A 19,167-nucleotide genomic window follows, 5' to 3' on the forward strand; every position below is an offset into this window, starting at 1 on the left:
TCTCACGGCTTGTGGGTTCCAGCCCTACATCAGGCTCGGTGATGACAGTTCAGAGCCTGGAGCCTGCTTCAGATTCTGTCTCCCTCTTTCTCTGCTCCTTCCCTGCTCATGCTCACGCTCTCTCTCAAAAAATTAACAAACGTTAACAAATTTTTTTTTTTTTAATTTTTTTTTTTTTCCAACGTTTATTTATTTTTGGGACAGAGAGAGACAGAGCATGAACGGGGGAGGGGCAGAGAGAGAGGGAGACACAGAATCGGAAACAGGCTCCAGGCTCTGAGCCATCAGCCCAGAGCCCGATGCGGGGCTCGAACCCACAGACCGCGAGATCGTGACCTGGCTGAAGTCGGACGCTCAACCGACTGTGCCACCCAGGCGCCCCAACAAAATTTTTTTTTAAATAGTGTTTCTCAACCTTTTAAAATCCTCTTTGGATAAACATAAAAATCATACTTCAAAAATGTGAGTAGCCCTCCATATTCTTATTTATTTTAACTATCAGTTGTAACCGTTATCTGAAGATTTGCCAAAATCTTTTTTTATAGCCATTTATATTTTTGATGTGTTCAGTCAGTACAGTGAAAAGATACTAGGTTTTAAGTTACACAGACTGGAATTCAGATCCTGTTTTGTTCATTTGTAAGCTCTGAGCTTTGGGCAAGTTATTTAACTTCTTTGAACCTCAGTTTCTTCATCTCCAAAATTAAGGTGGTGTTTATATCATAGGTTATTGTGAGGAATCATAAATGAAATGGTATATGGAAAATGCCTAATACTCCTCTGATATACTCTAGATACTCAGATACTCCCTTTCTGTTCCTCCCTTTACACCAGTTTTGGATAATGGGTTCTATGCATAGGACCATGGGTACCTTGCCATGCTGATAGCAATTTTCTTGATTTCTTACTTCCTTGGGTATGTTTTTATTTTAAAATTAACTTATACTAATACTAATGTTATATATCATTTCAGCTCCAAGATGTAAGCAAGTTGAAACCACTTCAAGATTTGACTTCTCTGATCCTACTTGAAAATCCAGTTGTGGCCCTTCCTCATTACATCCAGTTTACCATTTTTCACCTTCGCTCATTAGAAAGTCTGGAAGGTCAGCCAGTAACTACTCAGGACAGACAGGAAGCTTTTGAGAGATTCAGTTTAGGTAAGGTGACATTTTTAAAAAACTAAATTTGGGTGGGGGAGGAATTTATTTGCAGGAGTTATCCAGAAAAATATATTGACGTATGAACTTTATAATGCTCTTACAATTTGCGTGGAAAATGCATCATAAATCAATTGACATCAACATCATTATACAACAATTGTACATTAACATTATTAAGACTTGGCAAATATTCATTGAGCATGTACTGTGAGCCAGGCACTGTGTCCGGCACCGAGGGTACAATGGTGAACAAGATATTGGTACTGGCCTTTAGGCAGCTTGTGTTGTAGTGGAAAAGACAGACAAAAAGCGAGCAAACTCAGGTAAAATAACAGAGGAGGACACGCTTTTGGGTAAAGTAATGTAAAGGTATGGCTCTCTGAGGAAGTGACCTGTAAGCAGAAGGCAGAGGCAGGAGAGGATTAGCCATGTAAACAAAGGCATTCAAGGAGAGGGACAGCTTGCTTGCACTCTCAGGCTGGAAAGACCCTGGTAAATTAAGGAACTGAAAGATCAGTACGACTGCAGAGTCGCTCAAGCAAAAGTTGGGAGAGATGAGGGGAGGCATGAGATGACACAGGGCCTTGGGGTTTGGATTTTATTTCAGGGGCAATGGGAAGCAATTGAGAATTTTTAGGCAGCAGTGGGACACAATCCAGTTTATATATTAATGATTATTTTTAGAGTACACTTAGCATGATGAGAGCATTGAGTAATGTGTAGAATTGTTGAATCACTGAATTGTATACCTGAAACTAATATAACACTGTACGTTAAGAATACTGGATGGGCGCCTGGGTGGCTCAGTTGGTTGAGCATCTGACTTCGGCTCGGGTCATGGTCTCAAGGTTCGTGAGTTCGAGTCCCGCATTGGGCTCTGTGCTGTTAGCGCAGATCCTGATTCAGATCCTCTGTCCTCCTCTCTCCCTGCCCCTCCCCTGCTCATGCTTGCTTTCTCTCTCTCATTCTCAAAAATAAATAAACATTAAAAAAAAATACTGGAACTAAAATTTTTTTTAAAGATGATTTTTAATGCAAGATGGAGATTGATTTAGAACAAGGCAAATGGAGATAAAAGGACTTGTTCAGAGGCTATTATGGTAATCTAGGCTAGAAATGGTGGCTTGTATTTAGGTGGTGGATGTGGAATAGACAGATCAGTTTTGGAGGTAGAAGTAGCAACATTTTCTAATGAATTGGATATTTCCCAGGCTTCTGGCTTAAGTAAGTGATTCGATTGGTGATATTGTACATAAAAAAGGGAGAATTCAGAATGCTGAGTTTGAATGGCTGTGAGACAACCAAGAAGAAGGTTGGAAATGTGCGTCTGAAGTTCAAAGAGATCTGTCCTAGAGATAATTGTTTGTCAGCATAACAGAATTTAATCCCACTGGAATTGATTGGCTCACTCAGACAGGCGTTGGGAGGAGCAAGAAGGTGAGCCACCTAAGGAGACTAAGAGAGGCCAACAAGGTAAGGAGAAACCCAGGAAGTAGTGGGTTGCAAAACCCCAAGATTTCATGAGAGGAAGTGGTCAGCTACGTTGAATGTTGCTAAGACATAAAGAGAAAATAAGATGAGCACAGAGAAGTGCTTTAGATGGGCAACATATAAGGAGTGGTTGGAAAAATGCTAGATTATATAGATCCAAGAGTGAATGGAAGGGAGACATTTGGGTGAATATTTGAAATTTTCTCCCATAATTTCTCTCTCCTAGTACCTAATAAATGATTTTTTAAATCATTTAAATTTAAATTTTTCAGTTAAAAAAATATATGTACTTACATATACATGTATATGTATATATACATATGTATATACATACATACGTATATATACATATATATACGTATATATATACATACATACATACATACATATATATATACATACATACATATATATATTTATTCACCTATAGCTTCCAGACCAGGAAATGGGCAGAACTGAATGCAGTAACCAAAGAAAGAAAGAGAATATTCAGGAGTGGAGTGGAGAGACAATCATGGCTCAATTCTTACAGCGCAAGATGGGATCAGAGAAAAAGAGGAAAGATTGTCTCTTGATAAGAGAGACACTTAATCAGAAGGGAGCAAAGATGTGTGCAGTTGTGGGTAGTTTTATTGCTTTGGTGGTAGGAAAATGAGAAAGTTCCCGGGGGGTGGGGTCTAAGTTTTCTCAGTGGAATATGAGGTCATCAGCTGAGAAAGAAAATGAAAGGAGTATGGGAGTCTTGAAAAGAAAGAGAAAGGTATGAAATAGTTATGTCAGAGCATTAGGAAATGAGTCTATGTTCTATCATTTGAAATTGATGTTAGTCCATTTTGACTTACGAAAAACAGCAGTTTCATATGGTTTGATCTCATGCTTGCGAAATAGGACACATTTTTATTTATTTATTTTATTTTAACTCCATATTTGTTACCCTGGAGTTTATGTTTTGGAATCATTGAAAATATAAATAATGCAAAGGAAAGTCGTCATATAAATACAGTTTTCGGGCAAATGTTTAAATTACTTATGAACATGACTTTGAATATTAATTAGGAGCCTTTAAGGCTCTTGGGATCCAGTAGTGAACCAGACACATGCAGTTTCTGCTTTTACAAAGGTTTAGTGGGAAAGGCCGACAGCCTAGCTATTTGATCACATCTTACAACTCATTGGGTGATGAAGGCCACAGCACAGATGCAGGGTAACCTAAGAGCATACCTAGGAAACATCACACCTGGGGAGAGGATCAAGTCAGAGCAGGCTTCTCAAAACATTTTCCAAAATCGAGACCTAGAGGATACAAAATAAGCCAGTAGGAAATAGAGGAAGAAAGTTCCAGGCAGAGGTGTGAATAAAAGCCCGCAGGTAAGAAGAGCCATCACAAATATGAAGGAGTAGAGTCACTTCAGAAAGGCTGCAGTGGGGTGGACTTGACAATGAGGCTGGAGAGGGACTTTGGGACCAAATCATGAAGAGCTTTGTCAGTTCTTCATGTAAGCGTTTTGGATCCTATTCTAAGCATAGTTGGAAGCCATTGAATGATTTTTAAGATCACACAGTATTTTACAAACATGCTTACGAATATGAAATAAAGTATTGCATGTATTTTAGTAGGAGACCTGGAAAAAACCCTCATTTACCAACATACCAATTGAATGAAATACTTGGAAGTAAAGTGTTACCTTTTAAAATTGTTATCCAAATGATAATGCCTTCTTACCTCTTAGTATAAATCACTTTCTAGCTCAAGATAGTCTTTTTTCCCCCAAAACCATAGTGAATAGTTTTCAAAGTAGAATTGTACCTATACTGTCGTAAGACTTCTTTTGCTATTATTTGAGATAGTCTTACCTTTATTCAAGTAGAAAATATAATGCTCAATAAACTATTACATTTGTGTTGGCAGAAGAGGTAGAGAGACTGGAAAGAGACCTGGAAAAGAAGACAACGGAAACTGAAGAGCTTCGGAGCGCACAGACAAGGTTCCTTGAGGAAATTAAAAGTCAAGATAAATTGAACAAATCACTGAAAGAGGAGGCCATGTTACAAAAACAGAGCTATGAGGAGCTGGAGAGTAACCTAAACACGAAAAATGAATTGGTAAGCCCATGTTTTACATTGCTTTGACTATGTTCTTTTGAGATAGAGAATTCTTTGTCCTTGGGTCTAAAAACAAAACTTCTTGGACATAAAATGGGGAAGGTGTGGTTTAACAGAAATTTGTGCAAAAGGTTTTACAAGTTGTAGGTAACTGTGTACTGTGTGAAATGGCTCCACAAAAGACGAATACTATCTTGGGCTGCATTATGTGAAGCTGGTATCCAAAACAGGAGGACGGTGAAGCCCCCCACTATGAGGAGTCAGACTGCCCCTAGATGTATGTATTTTGTTTTCAACAACAACATTGTTGGTGAGACTATACATTGGCAAAAACTTTTCAAATTGACAGGGGTGCCTGAGTGGCTCAGTCAGTTAAGCGTCTGACTTCAGCTCAGACTTCAGATGGGCTGTGCGCTGACAGGTCAGAGCCTGGAGCCTGCTTCAGATTCTGTGTCTCCCTCTCTCTCTGCCCCTCCCCTGCTTGTGCTCTGTCTCTTTCTCTCTCTCTCTCACAAGAGTAAATAAACATTTACTCTATGTGGATCCTGAGAAACTTAACAGAAGACCATGGGGGAGGGGAAGAAAAAAAAAATGGTTAGAGAGGGAGGGAGCCAAAACATAACAGACTCCTAAAAACTGAGAACAAACTGAGGGTTTATGGGGGGTGGGTGATGGGTATTGAGGGCACCTGTTGGGATGAGCACTGGGTGTTGTATGGAGACCAGTTTGACAATAAATTTCATAATAAAAATAAATAAATAAAACCAGGAGACTGAAAAATAAATAAATAAATAAAAAATTTAAAAAAGAAGGCAAATTGACAAAATTATCCAAATTTAAATGGACATGCCTATGTTCTACATATTGGAAATGTTACATATAATAGTTTTACAAATAATACACATTTCTAATGCATTTTGTAGAAATGGTAGCAAGAATGTATGAAGATATTATATATGTACCTATACACACACACACACACACACACACACACACACGTGGACATTTGCTACAATATTGTTTATATAAGTAGACTATTGAAAATAGCTAACCTGTTCCTCAGTGGATATGCATCTGGTAGAATACTCGTGTTGCTAAAATGAGGTAGGGCTGTATGTCCTGATATGGAAGTATGTCTAATACATATTGCTATGTGGAAAAAGCAGGCTGTGAAAGAGTAGATCAAGTATGATGCTATATAAGTAGTATGTATGATGGTACAAGTATATAATAGGGAAAAATGGTAACTCTTGACATTCTGGGGGGCGGAATTTTAAAGCACTTTCCAATTGCCATTTATGCACATCTATAATGTTTAAATTGTATATAATTTGGCCTTATGGTTGAAACAGGAATAAAAGATATTTTAAAAGAGATTTAGACAGATTAGATTTAGACAGCCTTATAGGGCACCTGGTTGGCTCAGTCAGTTGAGAGTCCAACTCTTGATTCGGCTCAGGTCATGATCTCAAGGTTCATGAGATCAAGCCCTGCATTGGGCTCTGTGCCAAGGGTGGAGCCTGCTTAGGATTCTCTCTCGGCCCCTCCCCAACTCTGTCTCTCTCAAAATAAATAAACTTTAAACAAACAAATAAAAACCAACAAAAAAAATAAAGGTCATTTAGTCCATCTCCCTATCTAATGTTTTTTCTCTTTTCTCTAAAACCTGAGCATATATGCCTGTTTTAGTGATAGCAATCACATTCCAGAGTTACCACATTTTATCGCAGGACAGCTATTAGAAATTTCTTCTTTATTACCAGATGAAAAACTGTTTTCTTATAATTCTATTTGCCATTTCTTAAATTTTTCTCTGGCACCTGGGTCAGTAACTCTAGTCCCTCTTCCATAAAACAGTCCTCTGACTCTCGAAGGTAATTTTCATCGCTCGCTAGATCTCCTCTTCTCCAGCTTGGACACCCCTGTTGCTTTGGCCATTCTTCACGGAACGTGGACTCAAGGCCTCTGAAGTCTCTGGGTCTGGCACCTTCTGATCATAAGTTCATGACCTAAGCTGAAATCAAGAGTTGGCCGCTTAACCGACTGAGCCACCCAGGCACCCCAGACTACATGACCTTTAAAGGCTTTTTCAACCCAGATAATTTGATTCTATAAAAAAAAAAAAATAGCTATTGCTTTTTTTTTTTCTTTTGGCCATTCATTTTTCTGCTCTGTGTATAACTTAGAGTATTTGATTTCTCATATAACTAGTAGAATCCTTGATACATTTATCTTTTTCTTGCACCACCCCCCTTTTCAAGATTGGCATGCTGGCTTGAATGACTTGATTTGTTGACAAGAATTCTGCTTACGCACTTAAAGTTTTTAGCAAGAAAAGTGTTTCCTCCTCTGTGTAGAGATGGAAATTATTTCTTCAAATCTGAATACTTGACTACCTCCTTCTTGAGCTCTTCTTTGCCTGAGAAAAAAGATGATACAGGGGCACCTGGCTGACTCATTCAGAAGAGCATGTGATTCTTGATTTTGGGGTTATGAGTTTGAGCCCCATGCTGGGTGTAGAGATTACTTTTGAAAAATCTTAAAAAAGAAAAAAAGAAAAGATGATATATACCAGGAGGACATCATGAGAGACATATGTGATATTAATAATCTGATAATTACCAGTAATTTTATACTATACACCTATCTGTTGCTCTCTATTTCATAATAGAGTAGATCGATGCCTAACCTAATCATTGGAAATTTTTGTGACGATCAGTTTTATTTTAGCAGTGCACTCTTTGGGCCACCACTTAGCATTTGTATTTAAAATGCAAATATAGGGGGGTGCTTGGGTGGCTCAGTTGGTTGAGTGTCCGATTTCAGCTCAGGTCACGATCTCAGTTGATGAGTTCGAGCCCCGCGTCGGGCTGTGTGCTGACAGCTCAGAGCCTGGAGCCTGCTTCCGATTCTGTGTCTCCCTCTCTGTCTGCCTCTCCCCCGCTCATGCTCTGTCTTTCTCTGTCTCAAAAATAAAGATAAACGTTAAAAAAATTAAAAAAAAATACAAATATAGGGGCACCTGGGTCTCTCAGTCAGTTGTGTCTGACTCTTGATTTCATCATCTCACAGTTTGTGAGTTCAAGCCCTGTTTTGGGCTCTATGCTGACAGCAAGGAGCCTGCATGGGATTCTCTCTCCCTCTTTCTCTGCCACTCTCCCATTAGCATGCGCACATGCACTCTCTCTCTTTCTCAAAATAAATAAATAAACTTAAAAACAAAAAACAAATATAGGGGCGCCTGCCTGGCTCAGTCAATAGAGCACATGACTCTTGATCTTGAGTTCATGAGTTCAAGCCCCACGTTGGGCATGTAGCCTACTTAAAAATAAAAAATAAACCTTAAAAATAAAATACATATGTAAAAAACAATACTTACTATGGTATGACTTTGACTTGATATTTATGAACATTTAATAAATTTTCCTGAGTTACTGATCTTTTTTATGTTTTGCTGTGAATAAATGTTTTGTTATTTGTCAACAGTTTTTGCTGGGCTTTTGTTCACTATTTTTGGCTAGAAGACATTGCTCTTATGATGTTATTTTTACCATTAAGCATTTAAAAACATATTTACATACAAAGTTATTATATATTTATCATAACAAATTTTGACAACACAAATGTATACAGTAGACAATGAAGGTTTCACTCTTTCTCTTCCCTATTCCCTGGATGTTAATATATATTCTTTTTGTTTTCTATGCTTATAAAATATTATATAATGTATATGTAATTGAATATATGTACCTCTAAATATCGTGTGATAAAAAGAAACTTCCTGTATTTTTGATTATGCATCTTATTCTTTACAAAACAATGTATATCATAGCTCTCCAAGTTAAAAAACATACCCACATGTGCATACACACGTACACACAAATCTATTTTTTTCAAAGTCTGTATTGTGTTCCATTATATGGGTACTCCATAATTTAACCTACACTTATTGATGAATATTTAGATTGCTTCCACTTTTTTATTAGAAACAATAATACAGAGAAAAATCCATGTGTGTATATTCCTATGCATTCATAATAGTAATTCCTTAGTATAAATCACTACAAGTTGGGGCATTTGACTGGCTCAGTTGGTAGAGCATGTGACTCTGAGTCTTGGGGTTATGAGTTCAAGAAAAAATTTAGGGGCACCTAGGTGGCTCAGTTGGTTGAACATCTGGCTCTTGATTTTGGTTCAGATCATGATCCCAGGGTTGTGGGATCAAGCACAGCATTGGGCTCCACACGGAGCGTGAAGCGTGCCTGAGATTCTCTCTCTTTCTCCCTCTGCCCATCTTCCCCACTCATTCTCTCTCTTTCTTTAATTTTAAAAAAATTAAAAGAAATCACAAGTGGAATTACTGTGTAATTTGCATCTTAAATTTTAGTAAACATTAAAAGCTTATAACAGCTTTATACTTCTACAGCAGTGAGTGAAAGAGCCTAATCCCCCACTTGATATTATTATTTTGAACGTGTAAATAGGATAGGAAAAAAGTAGAATGTCATTGCTTTAATTTCACTTTTGTTTAGTTGTTGGAGAGTTGAGTATTGCATACGTATTTGCCTGTTCTTCTTTCATTATTCCAAAAGACTATACTATGTTACAAAAAGAATTCTGGATCTTATTCTAAGAGCCTACTTTTGAAAAACACTTTCCATTATCTTCTGCAGACTATTTGGTGATAATATTTTCTCCAGTTGTGTAATGCTTTCCAGTTTCATAAAGTAATTCTTCAGGTAGTAGGTCAATTAGTCTATAAAAGAAATGTAGTGACAATGAAGTAAAACTTCTGGTGCCATTTAAACTATAATAGTCCCCTTCTCCTGCCACCAGCAAATATTAACTTTAATTAACTTTAATGTTAATATTACTCTTTGTCTTTTTGCAAGTCCTGCCAGCCTCACAGAGTCGTGAGGACCAAGTAAGGTAATACAGGTGAAAATAATTTGAGTTGAATTAATAGGTAATGGAAGGTGGTACATCTGTAACCTAGTCAGAATGATGGTAAAATGTGTCCATATAAGAATGGTGCAGGTTCTAATAACATTATGTTCCTAAGGTAAGTTTTCAGTAAAGAGCAGCTTCTATTTAACTACAGCTTAACTCCCTAAAGTTCTCCAGGTGATGGTCTCTGTCTGCTTTTTTCTCCTTTTAGCCCTTGTCTTGGTTTCTTGCAGAGCATTTTCTGCCGATTCTTTATTCTTCCTTAAAGGTAGTTCCTTCAGGGATGAATTGCACACTGTGTTTTTCATGGTTTGCATGATACCTTGTATTAATATGCTTATGTACATTTTAAGTGTTGAATCTGGCTTGCCTTCTCAAGAAATGTGCTTGTGTGTGTGTGTGTGTAATTTTTTTAATTGATGTTTACATAGGACTGTGAATTTGTGAAGGAAAGAATTTGTATCATTTTTCTTATTGGTAAATATGTTAACTGCAGTCAACTCTTGGTTATCCACAGCTAGTACCGTAACTAGCCTTACTTTCCAGGGCCTTAGACTCCTCATTTGCTCTCATTTATGCATTTCTTCAGCAGACATTTATTGAATGCTTACTAAATGCTACGCCTAGCTCTATAAGAGACACAAAGGTAATTTTAAGATGCACAGAGTATGTATCATTTGCCTGCAGAGACAAGTCCCTACATTGTCCATGGATCCCGTCACATTTGCCTTTGTTTGGGCCTTACTGCCAATGATCTTTCTTTGGGAAGAGAAGCCCAAGATTAGTTGATGCTGTTGGTTGTGAGTTGCCTTCTTGAGATTCAGGGACTTAAGAGCGAGCATTCAGTGAGAACATCAATGTGGGTAATGAGCTGAACACCCTGCAGCAGCAGACAGAGTGTTGAATTTGAAATCCAGGAGACTTGGAATTGAACTCTGCCTCTTCCACTACAAGTTGTGCGATTGGGCAAGTTATCTAGCCTCCTGGTGCAGCCTTTATCATCTCATAGGGTAGTTGTGAAGATTCAGTGAGACAGCACACGTAAAAAAGGCTTAGCACAGTGTCTCCCATACAGTGAGTACTTGATCAAGATTACCTGTTATCCCAGTTAGCCTTACTTCCATTTTGATGGATAATCAGGAGATGACTGTAAGCTAAATCCTGCACGACTTTGATTTCCTGGGCCTTGTAAAATGTTCCTGTCTGTTTATGTCTTATTCTCTTCAGCTTGCATTTTTATATTAATGATGTTTTTCTGCATGTTTTTGTCTGGTAACTACTATCAGACCCTGTCAAAACATAAAAAAGACAAAAATCACTTAGCGGACCTTTGAAATGAACTCACCGGATTGGTTTAGTAGAAAGGGGGCTCGTAGTGGTAGTTAATAAAATATTTAGCATCTGCCACTAATCTCATGTGTAACTTTTGACAAGTCAGCTCACCAATCTAGGACTCAATTTCTTTATTTATATTTCAGAGAATTAAATTGGATGATCTCTTTTCTTCTAGCTCTAAAAATTTCTAAGAATAAGTAAACTGTAATTATAGTAGAATTATTCTATTAAAAATGTAATATTACATATTGGGATCTGATTGACATTATTTACATCCTTTATCCTCTATTACAAAGAATAATGTTCAGAACACTGAGATACTACAGCAACAACAGTACAACAATTAAAACCAGTCTCTTAATTTCCTCCTTCTCACTCCTTCTTCTGATTCCTTTGTAATTAATCCCAAATATTATTTCCATCCATAATTTGAAGCTGCTATTAAAATTGTAGAGTAAGTTAAATAAATTAGTGTTAATTATTGGAAAGTCTGGAAGCAGGTACTTAATAGATTACATAAAAATAATTGATACAGAATTATTTTCACGTTTGGATAAAGCAAATTTAGATGAGTTTTTAAATCTTTATTCATTAAATCTTTATACCCTGAAATAGCATATAAACTTCAAAGGTCTTTTATGTGATCTCTTATGAAGTGGTAATTTTATATTGCATTCTTTATAATCCTTTAGAATGAAAACAAAATGCTGTGGGTGTTCTGCTATTTGCTGCGAGGTTTAAAACAATCTAATTATTAGCTATGATTAGAACTTGCCATACCATCATACTTGTATACTAACTTACTGACACTGTATGTTGTTTCATATCAAATTGGACCAATAGCTAAAACAGAAGACCATGGAACTAATGCGAGCGTGTCAAAAACAGTATGAGATGGAACAGGAATTGGCCTTTTATAAAATTGATGCCAAATTTGAGCCACTAAATTATTATCCATCAGAGGTGAGTTAAACTTCTTAGTAATCCACAGTTAAAGCCAGCAGGGAGTGGAGTGGGGGGAGGCAGATGGTGGAAAGAAATTTTCAAGGGACATTCTACTTTCAGAGTAAACATATTTTGCTTGAAACAGTGAATTTTTGGTTCAGTAAGTTAAAGCAGCCTCCAAAAAAGGTAAAAAGCCCCAAGGGAATCTGTGATTCCAATGAATATCATAATATTATTTCATAAAAAAGTCAATTATTATCACTTATTAGGTGGGGTTTTACTTACATATCAGCTAAGAAGCCAAAATAAAACACTGAAATTTCTGATTTGAGAGATTAAGCAATGCTAATAATCACATACCTGTAGGCAGTTCTTTAATCAACCAAGCTAAACCCACTCTTTGGGGATGGGAAGAGGAATACCTTGAGACCATTTTTTGTTTTAGTTCTTTTTTGGTATGTTAAGGGTAAGATAAAAAAAAAAAAAGTATATATTTTTTACCTGGCTGCTTAGAAGTTACTTATTAAACCATAAATCTTTATTTATTTTGCTTTTAGTATGTCGAAATTGATAAAACCCCAGATGAAAGTCCCTACATTGGCAAATCCAGATATAAGAGAAATATGTTCACTACAGAGAGTTACATTATTCCAAATGCCCAGACCATAAAGATCGTAAGGATGGAGCCAGATGAAGGGGAACAACTCAAAAATGAGCACGTGAACTTGAGAGCCCATACGCCACTGGACATAGAACTGGAAGACAAAGAAAAAAAAATAAGTGCAGGTTAACAAAAGTTATTTTAAATTCTTTAAAAATGTAAAAAGATTGGATATATAGGCGAATTTTGTTTTACAATTCTTTTGAGTAATCATGCTGAAGGTTACTGTAGTGTTGTTTACATGAAAAGCCTAAAACAAAAGTAGTAATTCATGGAGCAAATTATTTTTTAATAATTCCTGTTACGTTGAAGAATGGGGTTCTTGACAGTAATTTGGTGGCAGTATGTCCAGGGGATCCAAGAATGCTTAAATCTTGACCGGCCAGCAGGTCCTTCTCACCATTGGAGCTGCACACTCAAAGGCTAATTGGTCATAATTGTAGCAAGTACGCTTAACTGATTACTATACATGTAGCCAAAACCTAAAGCAGTACTTTGGATAAGCTGGATCAGTGCACCCTCCTCAGGCTTGGGCCTAAGACCAGCTTCTGACTCTTCCTAACCTGTCCCCAAACATCCGATTGAAAGGATCTTACCACTTCCTGGCAAGTCACAAAGAGGAAGAAGTCAATCCAAAAGGGTACTTAGAGACCCTGCTAATGGCAAACTCCACTTACTCGGTGGGCTTCATGGACACGGAAGCAGAAAGCAGAACTGAGTTTATGCATCCCCTTAGTAATTATGGTCCATGGTGGGGCTCTTTAACAATCCAGTGGAGTAGCTCATCTTTCCTTGGTTGGTAGCTAAATGGAAAACAGGGAAGGCCAGTAGAGAGGCTGACTGGGAGAGGGGAGAAGAGAGACCTGAGATACCCATCTTATACACTCTGTACAAAGTTCTGGAAGAGGAAAGCAGAAATAAATCAGATATTTGTGTAGACTAGCTTCAAGGGGCTCATGGTTTTATAGGAGGCAGTTTTATAGGAAGGGAAGGAGACAGAGAAATTAGAAGTTTGAGGTAGAGAGTAACTGATTGGAGATCACCCCCCCACCCCAAGCTGGAAGAGTGTTCAGTGGTGAATTTCTTGATTTTGAGCCCTATCATAAAGTAATTACCTCAAATACAGGCTTTTTGTTACAGCTTGAACTTAATTATAACTTAGTGACAAAGAAGTGTGTATCTATCAATAAAAACCTTATTTGCTCAAAAGAGTTTAGTATTGGACATAGCAAGTAAAGCCCCTTTAATGTTAAGAATTTTACAAATTATCAATTATAGTTCTATAGCCTGTGATGAAACTAGAGATTAACTGAGAGGAAAACTGTCATAAGAAATTACTTTTTTTTTAATTTCTGTGATCTAGAATGACAATTTAATTGGGAGGAGGTGGTTATTGTGAAGAAAAAAAATCTCATAGAAATTTGAGAATTCAAGATTTTTCTTGTGTCTGTCTGCATGGTTTTTAAATTTGCAGCGCAAACTCGACTATCAGAACTACATGATGAAATAGAAAAGGCAGAACAACAAATTTTAAGAGCTACTGAGGAATTTAAACAACTGGAAGAAGCGATACAGCTTAAAAAAGTATGTAAACGCAAAGTAGCAATGCAAGAGGAAATGCAAAATATTAAAGGTTTTCTCCCTTCATAACCACGTAAAACATTTTAAATCAGTGTTGCCTAATTAATTATGGTGTAACAATTTTCAGAGTCAGCTTTGGTTCTAGCATTTTCCAATTACATTTTCCTTCCACCCATGATCACATCCTGTTAGTGTTCTATAAAGTACGAAGAAGTAAATGACGTCTAATTTATGTAAAAATACGTGTTCGATAGGAAAGTGTCTCCTTTACCCAGGGAAGTTGCTGTTTCCTGTTGTATCTGTTGTAATCTGATTAAGCACTACCCACCTTTAAGATCCTGGGACCTAGGTTAAGAGTCAGAAGACATCTCTACTATACATGAACATTATCAAACACAAGCAGCAAAAATGTCAATGATATAAAGTATGGTGAACAAAAAGAAGTAATTAATACACTCTCGGAAAGTTTGTCATGCAGAAGTAAGCAGCTCAAACCCATGATGTGATTGCACAGGGAGAAACTTAAAAAGGAAGTATTTTGACAGTTTTTCAGTGTGTAAAAGGTTCCAGTTATTTGCAACTTGTAAAAAGCAGTATTTCAAAATTATGATGGTAACTGCATTCATACCACAGTAGGTAAGGCAAGAATGTGAAGTTCAAATTGTAGATTATTTTAAAAGATACACTATTGTGATTTTAAAATTATATACTAACTAGAAATTGATTCAAGTTTATTGGAAGCTTACTATATGCTAGTCCCTGTCTGGGCTGGGCCCAAAGTGATGAATAAAACAGGTATGTTTCCCTCCCACATGCATAGGAAATAGGTAATGAACAGTAGAAAAAAAAAAAAAAGGAAAAAAAAATAATATAGTTAACAATGTGTTATAGTAACAAAATAGAAAATTAGGAGAGGCAGTAAAAAAGACATAATTTAGATTGTGAGGACCACAGAGGCCTCTCTGAGGAGGTGACATTTAAGCTGAAACCCAAAGGATGACAAGGAGCCAGCGAGGCAGAGTTAGGGGGTCAGGTATTCCAGGCAGAAGTGAGAGTGTGCACAAAGACCTTGACACTAGAGATTGCTCCGTGGAGTGAGGGAGAGTGTTCTGGAAGATGAGGGTAAAGAGTACATAACCGGTTTCACAGGCTGTGGTAAGGGGTTTGGATTTTATTCGGAATGGAATGGGAAGCTTTTGAAGGACTTTAGGAAGTTAGAATGGCTAATCCTATTTGTGTTATTGTGAGGTCACTCTGGTTACTGCATGAGAGCAAAATGGGGTGAGGGAAATGGAAAGAATGGGGATGTGTCCCATGTCTCAGGGGGCTGTTGTTGAGTACAGGCAAGAGATGACAATGGTTTGGACCAGGAAGGTGACGGTGGATGCGGAGAGAATGCACACTGATTGTCAGCAAAATGTAGCAGTGAACTGATCAGACTTCAAAATGCATTGGAAGTGGGACCTGAGGTGAAGGGAGCCATCAAGAAGGAGCTTACTAATTAAAAAAGAATGTTTTATAATAAATGTTGGCCAGAGCTTATATAGATTGATAGATGTAAATAATGTATATAATGTTGAAATACATGGATGCTTATAAAATGTGCTTGAAAAAAATTATTTTAAATGAGTACATATAAGCCTACATTTTTCATTACACTATTAATTTAGATGACATGCTAGTAACAAGGGTAAGGGCGAAGTCAATTACCATTAATGTTATGGTTATTATTAATAATTTACAAGTTGCTTATACTGAATGACAACTTCGTTTTTACCTATTATGAGTTTTCATAAACTTTTATAAAGTGAGATTTTCCTCATGTAATAAGCATAAAAGCATAAGATGAATGGAATGCCTAGATGACTTTTACATTAACTTTTATTTAAAAAACTGGTAGAGCACAGAATACCTTTTAGAATTTTAGAAATCATCGTCTTTAAATTTGTAAATCACTGTTGCTATCCTCTGTTAATTCTGTTTTGGGGTGTGTGGGGGGATTAGATTTCAGAAGCAGAGAAAGATCTTCTTTTCAAGCAGTTGGGTAGTAGGATACAACTTCTCAATAAGTTACGCCAAGAAGTTGTGGATCTCGAAACACAGATGGAAAAGCAAAGGCAAGAAATTGCTGAAAAGCAGAATGAGATCAAGGACCTGCAAATAGCCCTAGATAGCCTGGATTCCAGAGACCCAAAACATGTAAGCAAATGGAGAGATTTTGGCTTGTTTTATGGGTTCTAGAATATCATTCCATCTAGAAATTATGTCTCTTCATTTTAGCCCCAGAGTTCTTTCTGAAAGTCTTTGAGTTTGATGCACAGATTTGAGTGATATATATGTTTATGGATGTGTGTGTCTGTCATTATATATGTGGTTGTGTATTTTATACCTGTGTGTGTGTGTGTGTGTGTGTGTGTGTGTGTATGTGTGTGTGTCTATCACTGTGTTGAAAACAAAACCTAAGGCTTGAAGGAGATAGCTTTTAATAGAATGATAGATGCATGGTACTTATTTTTTTAAGTGACTGAGTTTCGTTGTATTTCAAATCAAGAGAAACCTGCTGCAAGGTGCTGTCCAAACCTTTACCCTTTCTCTTTTCTTGCCTTATTTTCTTAAGAACAAGGTGGTGAGATGGAAGAGTTGAAAAGGGCCCAGAATCCTTTTTCTACCTCTTTAATCCTTTATGCAAATATTCTAAAGCTATTTGTTTCATATTGTTTTGTTTCTTCCTTAAAAAAGGAAACATTTTTCTAGAGTGTGTCCTCCTATGTGGCCGTAGGTGGGCAGGTGGCTGCAGGATGGAGTTAAGTTGTCTCTGTCTTGAGAAGTCTTAGTAATAGCTTACATTTTGCCCAGTATTGGTAAAAAAGGAAGTAAAAAAAAATTCCTGCATATTTTACTGGTATGCTTTGAATAATAATGTTATATTTTAAAGGAAGTTTCAAATCTCTGGATTAAGAGATATCATAGAATTTGACATGGTAAGAACAATACACTGTAATTACTTTCAATATTTGTTATTTATCCTTTTAAACATTTTAATAAAATATCATAGATAATTTTGAGAAGAGGTAACCTTATCATTCACAGACATAAGGTGTTTTCTAACAAAAGCCTAAGACTAGTAAAATTGAAAGTAAAAGAGGACTTAATTATTTTAAAGAATTTTCCTTACGCGAAAAAATTGTAGATTTTCCAGTAATATGTCATATGGTCAATAATATATATATTTTAAGTTTATGTATTTTTGAGAGAGAGTAGGGGAGGGGGAGAGAGGATCCAAAGCAGTCTCTGCACTGGCAGCACAAAGTCTGACATGGGGCTTGCACCCACAAATGTGAGGTCATGACCTGAGCCAAAATCATGAATCAGATGCCCAACCAACTGAGACACCCAGGCTCCTTTTTGGTATCGTTAAAGCTACTTAGTTTTTAAGGTTACAGCTTTAAACAAAGCACCAGAGGATGTCTCTTTTTAATTTGTTCACCCTGAGGGAGCGTCTTTTTTCTGATTTGCACAAAGTCACCTTCTTGGCTAGGTTTAGGCTCCTCACATTCTACAAAATATAAACATTTTAGCAAGAGGGAAGGAATCAGGAGTGGGATCCCAGCATACTTTTCTATAGGTGTGGATAGACTTTTATCCACTTGAGTTTTATTATCTAAGCAGATAGAGTATTTTTCTATGTAGCAAATAGAATTTAAAAGTAAAAGTTTTTGAGAGATTAGAAAACAGTATGTCAGTCTGCGATTGGTGGAAAACAAATATATTAAGTGCCAATGATGTTTTCCATTATGCTGGGGTTTTTTGCATATACTGGTGAGGAACTTTCTCACAGCGTCCATATGGTTGAGGACATTTTTTAAAATTTTGCATAAGATGAAAGTGTGATTTTAAAAGATGAAATGATTTCCTAAAATCACCTTTTTAGGAAGAGGCTGAGCCCATGCTTTGCTACTACAATGACCCTTTCCCCACAAAGGAACTAATGGTGTACAGGGATTAATTATTTTTAAAATTAGCTAAGAGCCAAACCTAGGCAAGTTTTCAACAAACGAAAGCTTTTAACTAGGTTTCTAAAGGAAAAAATACTATTTAAAAATCAAATCCCATTTTAGCTATAAAAAACAAAAAACAAAAACAAAAAACAACTTCATATGTAGAGGCACAAACACCACAGCAGCAAACATAATAAAGGAAGATTTGTGTTGTTCTTCCCTACCTGGCAATGCCCTGTGGAAGCAAAAGGTAACTGACTGACTTGTTCTCTAGGGAATTAGCCTGTAGTAATCTGTTGCAAAGGCTGTGCGTGATTGGTCCTCGGAAGCTTCCTGTGTTGTGATTTAAAGCACGGAGGGTGGGGCCTGCCCGCAGAGGCTGCTCGTGATTGGATGGGTTGGGCTGCCGCTCACTCTCCGCCAAGAATGTGGTTTGAAGCCCTGGGAAGTTACTGAGACTCCAAGCCGATGACAAAAATGTGGCTGTCAGAGAGGGAAGTACACGTGAATTTGAAAACAGCCTTAGAAAGTGTTCCGCCCACAGTTTCCCTGTTCTCAACGGCTCAGTTCTAACAGGACAAATGTTAAGTTAAGGTATGATCCTTTTCTCTCTCTCTGTGCAAAAGACTCGAAAGGAGGAGGAGTCAGAGATGTAAGTTCCTGTTTTTATAACTCTTGTGAGCGCCACAGTTGTGAAAATCGCAGAATCTACTTTTGCTCCCATGTGTTTAATGCAAATCATTGGCATATTGAGCTTTTTTGGGTTTTTTGCCCTGCGTGTAAAGAGATTTCAGTGGAATTTTTAATGGTGAATTTTAAAGGTTTATTAAGAGAGACATGAATGCAGGAGGTTTTTGTTTTTGTTTTAATTCTTTCTTGAGCCATACAAATTCTAAATGTACTTAGAATTTAAGCTGTTATCTGCACTTACCTTTCCAGAAAG

General features: G+C 37.0%; 1 protein-coding gene across 5 annotated transcripts in view; it reads left to right on the forward strand.

Annotated features, from left to right (window-relative positions):
* The window catches only part of CNTRL (centriolin), an 84,907-nt gene that overhangs the window by 18,012 nt on the left and 47,728 nt on the right, over positions 1 to 19,167 (forward strand). For 3 of the 5 annotated variants that reach the window (XM_030294336.1, XM_030294335.1, XM_030294337.1), the window contains 6 exons: positions 974 to 1,160; positions 4,564 to 4,757; positions 11,883 to 12,002; positions 12,542 to 12,770; positions 14,120 to 14,229; positions 16,231 to 16,425. In XM_030294336.1, coding sequence (XP_030150196.1) covers positions 974 to 1,160; positions 4,564 to 4,757; positions 11,883 to 12,002; positions 12,542 to 12,770; positions 14,120 to 14,229; positions 16,231 to 16,425 — 1,035 coding nt within the window. Of the gene's footprint in view, positions 1 to 973; positions 1,161 to 4,563; positions 4,758 to 11,882; positions 12,003 to 12,541; positions 12,771 to 14,119; positions 14,230 to 16,230; positions 16,426 to 18,645; positions 18,819 to 19,167 lie in introns of those variants that run through there. The other 2 variants (XM_030294338.1, XM_030294339.1) reach the window with 2 other exon arrangements.

This window comes from Lynx canadensis, chromosome D4 (assembly GCF_007474595.2).
Source record: "Lynx canadensis isolate LIC74 chromosome D4, mLynCan4.pri.v2, whole genome shotgun sequence".
Classification (NCBI taxonomy): domain Eukaryota; kingdom Metazoa; phylum Chordata; class Mammalia; order Carnivora; family Felidae; genus Lynx; species Lynx canadensis.